At 39.4% G+C, this 11,868-nt stretch overlaps 1 protein-coding gene across 5 annotated transcripts in view; it reads left to right on the top strand.

Annotated features, from left to right (window-relative positions):
- Positions 1 to 866: 866 nt before the first annotated feature.
- Positions 867 to 11,868, top strand: part of tpd52l1 (tpd52 like 1) — a 24,420-nt gene continuing 13,418 nt past the window's right edge. Inside the window, exons 1-3 of one of the 5 annotated variants that reach the window (XM_062045070.1) lie at positions 867 to 968; positions 1,808 to 2,080; positions 8,570 to 8,647. In XM_062045070.1, coding sequence (XP_061901054.1) covers positions 2,062 to 2,080; positions 8,570 to 8,647 — 97 coding nt within the window. In that variant the 5' untranslated portion in view covers positions 867 to 968; positions 1,808 to 2,061. Of the gene's footprint in view, positions 969 to 1,807; positions 2,081 to 8,569; positions 8,648 to 11,868 lie in introns of those variants that run through there. The other 4 variants (XM_062045067.1, XM_062045065.1, XM_062045066.1 and 1 more) reach the window with 4 other exon arrangements.

The following is an 11,868-nucleotide window of genomic DNA, read 5'->3' as shown; positions in this document are numbered from 1 at the left end:
ACATCCTCTTCTTTGATGGAGAAGTTCTTTACAGTCTTATGATGTTTTTGGAGTCCTGTGATGTCATTGGAGTCCTTTAACTCCTTTAATGATGTGCTGGCATTGGTGGGGAGGGTGATGGTGGGGGGAGCATGGCTTTGATGAGCTGAAGGCCGTTCATGACGACAGTAATGTGTGTTGAGGCCCTGAGCGAGAGTCCGGTCATTCAGGGCCTGGGGGGTTTTGGGCTTATAGTTCGTAAGGGCCCTTAGACCTCTCCAAACTGCCGCAGAATCATTGGAGCGGAACTGTTCCTGTAGACGGTTAGAGTACACAGATTTAGCTTTCTCCACTTCCCTGGTGAAGTGGTACTTCGCTTCTCTGTATGTACTTCGGTCCCCGCTTCTCCACGCAGCCTCCTTCTTCTTGCGCAGCTGTCGGAGCTTGGGTGTGAACCAGGGCTTTTCGTTGTTATAACAAACCCTGGTGCGCGTTGGAATGATGCGCGCCTCATTGAACTGTATGTATGAGGTCACAGTGTCTGTATACTCGTCCAGATTGTTCGTGGCCGCTCCAATTGCCTCCCAATTAACTCCATCCATGGTCCCAGCTGCATCCCAAGTATGTATAATTGTACTTTTGCACATATTATTGACATGCACGTTACAGGAACCTGGACACTTCCAAGTAGATGAATGTAAACTTACTAGATTGTGGTCAGGATCTGCACATTGGACACTTTCTTCCTCTAATTTGGGGTGTGCTGAAGAGTGTTTGAAATGTGGATGGAGAACAAATAAAGAAGTTTGTCACTCGTTTTGTTTACACTGTACACTTGCGACTGCAGTTTACTGTCAACAGGGGGTAGCAGCGGACCACATGTGTTCGGAAGCCCCGCCTACATCCGGGTTCCTGCTTCAAGCTGTTGAAAACACGCCACTCCGAGGACCGCGCAAAACTGCAAGATCGGTGTTAGCCTGTTAAGAGTGGTAATGCCCCCACCTAACTATTTAGCAGGAGTACATTGCATCTGTTTTTAAATCCTTTGTTTGGTAAAGGATTTAGGAACAATTTCCCTTGTGGATCAATAAAGTTTGTCTAAGTCTAAGTCAGGGGTGTAAAAATCTACTCCCAAGTGGGCCGGACTGGTAAAATCACGATGAGATAACTTAAAAATAAAGACAACTTCCGATTGTTTTCTTTGTTTAAGCACAAATGTACAAATCATAATGTTGTCGGGGGTTTTTTACACTTGCATGTTGTGGTTAATAACTTATTTGTCATTATTTATATTTTCTGAATAAATTATATGATAATGTTAATCAGTCATTGGTGTTAATTTTCAATCAAGATAAAAAAAATGTATATCAAAATCAAATTAAAGGATGTTACTTATATAGTTTGATAATTTTCCTTGACTGATGTACTAACATCATGTGATTTATTTTGTACATATGTAGCATGTACAAAGATCCAAAAAATTGCTATTGCAACATCCAGTGGCCACATTTAGAACAGCTGTTTCTTTCATTAAAAAAATTCAGGTACACTTTTATGCTTTGCAAACTCTTCCCACGGACCGGATAAAACCTGTTCGCGGGCCTGAACCGGCCCTTGGGCCGTACATTTGACACCCCTGCTCTAAGTTGTCTAAGACCTCTCCCGTGGGCGGGGACAATTAAGTCTAAGAGTCGTAATGAAACCCAATCAAATCCCCCTGATCCGCGCAGAAGTGTTTTACAAAGTTTTAACTTTCAATTGTGACAAATATAGAGCTTTATTTGTTAAAGCTGTTCTCCTAAATCTATCTGTTTGTGTTGTTTTTCAGATTAGCATAACAATAAAAATATGTAAACAAAGCAAGCAAATACCGGACCTCCTGTCAGTCAAACATGACCGGAAGTAAGCCGAACGAAAGGTGCAGCGGCGCCTGCTCTCATTGGCTGTAGCACAAAGTAAGGCCCGCCCTCCGTTGCTTACGACAGCAAAGGCGAGGAGACCAACTGAACTGGCAACTAACCCGGCGACCTGCCAAGCGGCTACAGTAGCCGTGACGTGTCTCCGTGGGACTACTACTTAACGATGGAGACCAGACAACAAGGTCAGTCAATGTTTTACGTTTAACTGTTCCATTCATACTCGGGTTTTTTCATTAGAACTTGCTATTCATACCTTGGCTGCGGAGAATGACCGCACCGTATCAAGATGTCCAGTAAAAAGTACGTCTATATTTCCTCTCAGTGGACGACTGTGGCCAGTGTGTGCAGTCACTTAAGTGGCTATTTTTCTTTGCCAAATAACTTTTGATTTAGTCTAAATATGCTGGTTCGAAGCGTTTCTCGAAGCACGTATACCTGAAGTGACGGTGCAACACAGGGACTATATTTTTTGTCGTTTATTCCATAATCCTCGAATTGGATAGCGTTTCCTGGGTTTAATATGTCTAGTTTTGTCTCCTAATTAATAATTAAGGCCTTTTTCTCAACGATGGAATTGATGCATTATCTTAAGAAACAATACGTGCATTTCTAATAGATAAATAAACTGTTGAAAATTATATATATATATATATATATATATATATATATATATATATATATATATATATATATATATATATATATATATATATATATATATATATATATATATATATACATTTTCTACCGCTTATTCCGTTCGGGTCGCGGGGGCGCTGGAGCCTCTTTTAGCTACAATCGGCGGAAGGCGGGGTACACCCTGGACAAGTCGCCATCTCTTCGCAGGGCCAACACAGATAGACAGACAACATTCACACTCACATTCACACACTAGGGCCAATTTAGTGTTGACAATCAACCTATTTTATATATATAACTTTAACTTTTTATAACTGAAACAATACCAATGTGCTTTACATAAAAGATTATGATTACATTCACACATTGATGGCGGAAGCTGCCATGCAAGGTGCTAACTATATCAGGGTTTTTCAACCACTGCCGCTAGTTTGCCGTGAGATACCGTCTGGTGTGCCGTGGGAGATTATCTATTTTCACCTACAGTATTTGGGTTAAGAATATTTTTTGCAAACCAGTAATTATAATCCGCAAATAATGTGCCGTTGTTGAGTGTCTGTACTGTCTGGAGATCGGCAGACTTACCATGTTATACTCTTCCATATCAGTAGGTGGCAGCAGGTAGCTAATTGCTTTGTAGATGTCGGAAACAACGGGAGGCAGTTTGCAGGTAAAAAGGTATCTAATGCTTAAACCAGTGGTTCTTAACCTTGTTAGAGGTACCGAACCCTACCAGTTTCATATTCACCGAACCTTTCTTTAGTGAAAAATAAAATGTTTTTTTTTTCAAATTCAAGACAAGTTATAGGTTTTTTTACTGGTGCACAAAATGAACCGTGCATGAGCATCACCTTGTTCAAAGAACAAAACCAACACAGCATGAACTCGCAACAAATTACACACCTGCAAATAAGATGGAAATTAGAGGGAACTATCGGCATATTATGGGGGTATCCATAATATGCAGATAGGGAGAAGTTTTTATTTTCACGATGAGTTGGGTGTGTCTTGACCTCCGCAGCAGAGGCTCCGCCGAACCCCTGAGGCCGACTCACCGAACCCCTAGGGTTCAATCGAACCCAGGTTAAGAACCACTGGCTTAAACCAAAAATAAACAAAAGGTGAGTGCCCCTAAGAAAAGGCATTGAAGCTTAGGGAAGGCTATGCAGAACAAAACTAAAACTGAACTGGCTACGAAGTAAACAAAAACAGAATGCTGAACGACAGCAAAGACTTACTTTGGAGCAGAGACGGCGTCCACAAAGTACATCCAAACATGACATGACAATGAACAATGTCCCTACAAAGAAGGATAAAAACAACTGAAATATTATTAATTGCTAAAACAAAGCAGGTGTGGGGAATAGCAGTCAAGGAAGACATGAAACTGCTACAGGAAAATACCAAATAAAGAGAAAAATCCACCAAAATAGGAGCGCAAGAAAAGAACTAAAACACTACTCACAGAAAAACAGCAAAAAAAATGGCGTGATGTGACAGGTCGTGACGGTACACCTACTTTGAGACAAGAGCTATAGTGATGCATGCTTGGGTATGGTTTAAAGTCATATCCAACAATTGCCACAACAACTTTTTACTGTCAATATCGGCTGCTGAGTTTCATTTTTTAATGATTTCTGCTGGTGGTGTGCCTCTGCATTTTTTCAATTAAAAAAATCTGCTTTGGCTCAAAAAAAGTTGAAAAACACTGAACTCGATATATCAGGAGCAAGGTGGGTTAAGTGTCTTGCCCAAAGGCACAAGGTCCATGACTAGGGTGGCGTAGGTTAGATACAAACCTCAAGTTGGTGGCACGGCCGCTCTACCATCTGAGCCGTGCTGCCAGGTAGTCAGATGGAAGTTAGTTTATTGGCATATCTTCACATTCCATTTTCTCCCTGTCAGTGTGTAAACAGTCCACCTGGTTCTGATCCAATGAACCCTCAAACATTCCTTTTTGGCACTAAAATGAATGGTCATATTGTACTTTGTTCAGGTTGAGCTTGAGTTGCTTTTGCAGCCAGTACGACCAACCCCAGGCCTCTGATTTAGCTTCAACACATGACCAGATTGGAATCTTGTGACCAGAGCTATTCACGGCCAGACAAAAAGAGGAGGAGGAAGAAGGCAGATGAGTGTTTTGGACGTATGCCTTTTATCTGGCATTTTGTCAAATGAAAATGGATGTGACAGATTTGACTTGCACACTTGTTTCTTATGTTTAAGATATTCTTTAGAAGTGGCTGCATGTGTTAGACCACCGCACTTCACACAATATGACCACTTCACTTTTACCCGGAAGTCAAATGTAAAAGTAGCACGTTGGATGATTTGCTACAGTTGTTGTCAATTCCTGCATCACTTGTTTTAGTGTCACCAAAGATATTCCACAAATTGTTCATTCGCTCTCCTTTATTTTAACCAGGTAAAAACTCATTGAGATTAAAATCGCTTTTACAAGAGTGACCTGGCTAAGAAGGCAGGTTACATCAATACAAAGAACAACAAAAAGCAGGATCAGTCACACACTATAGTTACAAGCACAAATTACTTACAACATAGACATAAAAACACCCAATAGATTAAAAAAAAAAATGACTCGATAAAAACTATTTCAAAACAATTACAGTGCCCAATAGAAACAGCTTCTCAATCTTTTAAAATGGCCTGAAATTCCCCCAAAGTGATGAGTTCAGGTAGCCTCAGATCTTTTTGTAATTTATTCCATGACCATGGAGCATCAAATCTGAAGTCTTTTTTTTACCAAGTGTTGGCTCTAGAAATCAACACCCCAACAATGTCCTGTGACCGCAAACTGTAGCGACTGGACTCTACACATAAAATAACATAAATAAGGGGGAACCATCACCAAGAAGTGATTTATAAATAAAAAACATCCATCAAGAAAATCTACGGACTGACCAGGATGGACAGTTTGCCTTTGCATGCAAAGTGCAATGATGGACAATGTTGCCACATTCAGTAATAAAGTTTTTTCAAAAAAGTGTCGGGCACATTTGTAAAAACAAGTCTCCATAAAATATAGCAAAGGCATAAAAGTGGTGAGGATCAAGCGTTTCCTAACTTGTAAAGAAAAACAGGACTTGTTTCTGAAGAGAAAAAACAGTTTAATTTTAAGTTTAGCTACATGTTTTTCTACTTGAGATTTAAAAGACAAGTTCTTATCAATACTAATCCCCAAGTACTTTTATGTTGGGGCCAGTTCAAGTTTAGCCTTATGAGTAGTTCACATTTTTGAAATGTTCAAGGATTTTACCCCAGTTGTGTCCTAGTGTTTCCATGCTGAAGATTGTGAGAGCGAGTCACAAATACGTTTGCGTATCTCTCGTTACACACATGTAGGAGTTGCATGAATGAGGTGCGTGTTTCGCCAGAACACTGGCTCCAAATTGAAAGCAACGCGTCTATCCACAGTGCGAAGACGCTTCGAAGATACTAATCCTTACCACTTTTTCTTCTAAGTAACATTATCACTGGAAGAAAATTAATGGCGAAGCATGCTACACACACACAGAGCAGGACAACACAAGAAGCTAACCACTAAAGCTTTAATGTAAAGTAGGGATGATCCATCCAGATGTCGATACTATTGATACCTAGTGTAGTATCAGTATATAAACAATACAAAAGTGATTGGATTGACCTTTTTCTTGTTTTTACGAAATATTTTTTAGGTGTTTTTTGTCATTGTCTACAAACCCAGGGACTAAAAGGATGTAACGAAATGAAAATTTTATATCACAGTCATTTTGACCAAAATGATCACGGTTATCATTATTATTGCGGTATTGTTGAATGTGCTCAAAAAGTACTTATACACACACTGAAATCTTTTGACCAATACATTTTTTTAGATAACTCAAATAAATAGCAACACTGTTTGAAACCCCACTATTTTGTCTGTTTTGTGTTTTTTTTTGCTTCACTTATAGTGGTTTAATCTTGGTTTTAATGGCTAAGCTTTTATTGTTTTAAATATTGGTTTGTACTGTATGGCCCTGCGATGAGGTGGCGACGTGTCCAGGGTGTACCCTGCCTTCCGCCCAAATGCAGCTTAGATAGGCTCCAGCACCCCTCGCGACACTGATAGCGGTAGAAAATGGATGGATGGATGGATGGATGAGTTTGTACTGTAGCATTTTTAAAGATTTATTTAAATGAAAAGTGCGTAACAAAAAATATTGATATATTATTTCTGGCGGGCATTGTTTCCTACTCTTGAACGCACCATAAAAAAGACATCTGCCTTTTTTCCTCGATGGAAAAAAATAAGGAACACTAATAAAGCACAGCTTGTAGATTCAATGTACACAATTGAATAGCTTATTTGATCAGACAGCAATGTTTTTATAAACTTTTAAATTGGGGTGTATCGTTTCTTGATGAGAAATACGTTAATGACTCTTGTTTTCGTGTGAGCATTAAAGCTAGCAAACCAGTGCCAGTCAGTCCATGAGTTTATCAAAATACAGTTATCAATCACGTTTTTTTTAAATCATTTTAATTTGAAGCGGTAACACTAACCGTCAGGAGTTTTACCGCTGTTTTCATTCTGACCGTTTATCGCAAATTTTGTACGTTTGAACCAGAAATTAATTAATTTCCTTACCTGGTGCTTGTGTATTAACTGTTCCCATGTTAACATGCTATGGTGACCTTAGCATCTTATTCCGATGGTTTATACAAGACTTTTAGCTAATTGTGTGCGTTTAAACCCCAAAATCTTAGATTTCAATACTTAGCGGCATCTTGCAAATATGCTAACTGCTTCTTTGTTAATATGCTAACATTAAAATTAAATTATTTTGCAGGTAATAACCTAAGAGTCATATATTTGGTTACTTCCTGCTATCTTGTTAACCTGCTAAACTGTCAGCATGCTGGCATTTTAGCTATTTTACTCATGTCCCAATGCAAATATATTCACAGTATGATGTAGAGACACTATAGAACTGCATTGGCACTTACTTTAGTACTTTTGTTTAGCATGCTATCTGTTTGTATACTAGTTATTAGTATCGTTAGCATTTGCCTAAAAAAAAAGTTCAAGGTTAGAAATTATCCCAAAAGGCTGCAAGTCAGTCTTCAACCCCTGTCCGGATGGGCCCATTCAATTTCTGTGAGAATTTTTTTGTTTTTATAATACAGTAGTTTGACAACGAGTTCTGGGAACGTGTTTAAACTGCCGTCTTATGTCTACTTATATTCTGTTACTCTCAAATCATTGCAATTTTTGCCGCAATGTTTGAAAAGATGCTGCAAAATCTGGTCATTCTGGCCAAAATAATCACATTTTTTAAAAAGCCTGTGAAATCTGGTAGGGGCTGACTAACCTTCTTAGACTGCTTTAAAATAAAAATAAAAATTTGACATTCCCTTTAGTACCGTAATTTCCGGACTATAAGCCGCTACTTTTTCCCCTCGTTCTGGTCCCTGCGGCTTATACAACGGTGCGGCTTATTTACGGCCTGTTCTTCTCCGACATCGACGAAGAGTATTTCGGTGGTTTTAGTACGCAGGAGGAAGACGATGACACAATGATTAAAGACTGACTTTTCATATACCGGTAGGCTGGTTATTTTGATAACGTACAGGCGAGCACTTTGTATTACTTTGCACCGTTGTATTATTTGTACTCTGCACGAATGCTGTTCGCCATGTCAAAGATGTGAAAGTTTGATTGAATGATTGAAAGATTTATTGTTAATAAATGGGACGCTTTGCGTTCCCAAACAGTCATCTCTGTCCCGACAATCCCCTCCGTGGTAGCAGGAACCCCTATATACTACGCTAATTACACATCAAAACCCTGCGGCTTATAGTCGGGTGCGGCTTATATATGGAGCAATCTGTATTTTCCCCTAAATTTAGCTGGTGCGGCTTATAGTCAGGTGCGGCTTATACTCCGGAAATTACGGTAGTTCCTGTGACCGCTACAGCGTCAGTTAAGTTAGCTTAACTTTTTATTTGTGTCTCCTTTGCTGCGCGCTGCCTTGGCCTGCTGGCTGCAGAGTCTTGGGGCGAGGACTGGGGCAGCGTGGGCCCTGGAGAGGAATGGGTTAATCCCACAACGCACCAGGCAGAGCAGGGTAAGACTACTGAGCAGAAATATCGCAAGAAAGTAAAGGCTTCCCAAACATGAACGATTAAATCAGGGGTTTGGGGCCCATTCACGCTGCAATTGCAATGTTGAATCCTACGATGTAGAAAGAACAATACCTACAATAACGGTGGAGGCACAAAAATGACAGCACAGCAAACACATTGAGCAACACAAAGAGTAACTTCCTGTAAGCAAGCGGAAGTGTCACTGACATCCTCCTGGGGAACTCAACAGTGTCCAAAATATTCAATTTTTACATTGAATTTGACAGTTTTAATACCATAGCCCAGGGTCACTTTGGTAGAAGAAGTTAACAAATTTAGTCACATGGTTAAAATGTGATTCTCAATTCGGCCCCCAGGTAAATGGAGTTTGAGACGCCTGGAATCCAGGAGTCATCATTATCACTCACAGGGGAAAATATTAGTTTTGCTTATTAGTTTAATGCAGGTAAGCTATTCTGGTTGGTCTCTGAATTGTTTGTAAACAGATACAATCTTTGGTGAAGGGAAAGTGAAGTGAATTGTGAACTATATTTATATAGCGCTTTTTCTCTAGTGACTCAAAGCGCTTTACATAGTGAAACCCAATATCTAAGTTACATTTAAACCTGTGTGGGTGGCACTGGGAGCAGGTGGGTAAAGTGTATTGCCCAAGGACACAACGGCATTGACTAGGATGGCGGAAGCGGGGATCGAACCTGGAACCCTCAAGTTGCTGGCACGGCCACTCTACCAACCGAGCTATACCACCGGAAACAATAAACCAATAAACAATTCCACATATGCTAACATCTCGTGTGAAATTCTACATGGTGGTGATTGTATTGTAGGGGAAAATACTAAAAAGCACATTTTGCCCACTCTTTATGAATTTATTTATTTATTTTTATGTGGCCGACTCCAATTTTCAGCCAAATCTACGCCACACCAAACGTAAAAAATTTACTTTACCACTTTTACATGCGCTACATGCACAATACGCCAGTGATAGCGTCTTCAGGTGCTTTTGTGGTGAGGTGCCAATTGAGATTTTTTTTTTTATATAAGTTTAAGTGTGCGGGGGAAAATGCAAAGAAACAGTTTTGTAAAATGCTCAGTTTGTCTTCACCTTTTATGCTGTCTACTTTCAGTTACTTCAACAGCCCTTTTAGGCAGCCAACACGTACAGTACTCTGTCTACCTACAGTACGAGTTCTGTTTCTTTGACTTTTAGTTTAGGTGAGAACTTCAACCTAAATTCACACGTAATCAGTCACACAGAACACACAAAGTTATGTGTTCAGTAAAGACAGAAAGTGTCAATATTGAGACCACTATGCTACTTAGTTGTCACGGTCCATTATATAGAAGCAGATCCTTTCACACCTTCTTTATCCTTAATGATGATCAACTTGTCACTTTCCTTTCCTTTTCTTTGACACACTGCCATCAGAAGAGCCTTCCTCAAGCTTGGGAGACATCTTGAATGGGAACGTCTTAATTGATTATCAGTGTGTCGTAAACGTTGAGGATTAGCTTAATAAAATAATTGTGCCACGTCATAAAAATCCTATTTTATGACATATTTTGGTATAAAAAAAAAAAAATTATACTTGAATATGACTGTGCAGGCTTGACACAGAGCAAGACTGCCCCCTCTGGTGAGGAGGTGACCAGCAGGTGCTCAGATTACAATCAGACGTTTCAAAACGGTGATAACTACGAAGCGTCAGAGTGTCACTCAGATGACTGGGACTTGTAGATAGGTGAACAGAGGTAGAAGTGGTAAAGTAGCAGGATGCAGTAGTGGTGGAAACCTGCTTGTAGTGAGCGTCCATGTTTTGTAGTTTAGTGTAGAAAGACAGTGTGCTAGTAGTGAAATACAAGTGTGAATAATAATCCTTTACTCCTCTGCTGCATCAAGACACAAGACATCTCTCATTAGGTACACTTTATCATAACTTTTGTTCTCACCTTTTTATGAGCACTTTTGTCATCTTCAATTCTCACATGTTTGCCTCTGACTTGATGAGTCATGTTTTATGTGATGAAGCAGTTTCGTGCAAAAACAAATTAAGGTTTCTGTTTCACTTATGTTTTATTGCATTGTGTGTGCGTGTGTGTGTACAGTGCGAGAACAACATAATCTATGTCTGTTAATCCAGATTAAAGCCACATCCACACATTACGTAACAGTCTTGTCTAAAATGCAAACTAGGGCAAGGAAACGTTCAGAAACATTCTTTGGCAACAATCGAAAAAACTAAAAGGATATTTCAAAAGACAACAAGATGCAGCAATCCAAAACAAATAAAGAATAGTTTGTTCCAGGACTTTTTTTTAGGGGTGGCACCAATTTAACAGTCAGTCTACCCCTGGAGCAGCTGTAGCTACTATAGTAGTTTACCACGGTTACCACCACCAAGTATGGAGTGAATCTTCTTGTAAGACATGTGCTGACATTAACAAAATTACAAAGTATTGAGCTATTACAGTGCGTCAGACAAATTTCAACATTTGGCGCAAAATACAAATACAGTATGTCAAATTTCCTCCTTAATAAAGTAAAAGTGTAACATTCATAAACCTTTTATTTCAATTTAAACAGATTAGGTCCTCATTCAAATCATTCATTGGTGGCAACAGAATAATTTTAAGTATTACACAGTGTGCCTTTAACAGAATTTACACAACAAATAAATGACCTGGACTGAGTAAAACTAGAGTCACAGTGGAATAACAAAAGATGGTGGGATTGAAATACGTTCAAAACAGATGAATGCGCCTGGTTTTGTGTTGGCAGGCAAGCACTTTAAACACGCTTGTGTAAAAAAAAAATATTGTAACTAAAATAACTTATGTTTAGTGAAGGACCACGGACATCTGAAACTTGGCCACTCGTCATCGGTCATCATCTATCAAAAAATAATGTCAGCCACCCGGATGTGTGCGCGCCGAATAAAATTGCCCGCCACCCAAAAATGTGCTTGCTAAATCCGGCAATTAAGATTGCCAGCCAAAATGTGCACGCTGGATAAGATTGTCCGCCACTACAATATGAAGTATAAACGATAAAACATTGAACATTTAGAGCAGGGGTCACCAACCTTTTTGAAACCAAGGGCTACTTCTTGGGTACTGATTAATGCGAAGGGCTACCAGTTAGATACACACTTAAATAAATTGCCAGAAGTAGCCAATTTGCTCAATTTACCTTTAACTCTGT

Source organism: Entelurus aequoreus, linkage group LG04 (genome assembly GCF_033978785.1).
Source record: "Entelurus aequoreus isolate RoL-2023_Sb linkage group LG04, RoL_Eaeq_v1.1, whole genome shotgun sequence".
NCBI classification, from domain to species: Eukaryota; Metazoa; Chordata; class Actinopteri; order Syngnathiformes; family Syngnathidae; genus Entelurus; species Entelurus aequoreus.
Note: the sequence above shows the minus strand (reverse complement) of the source record. Positions and strands in the feature narration are given on the sequence as shown.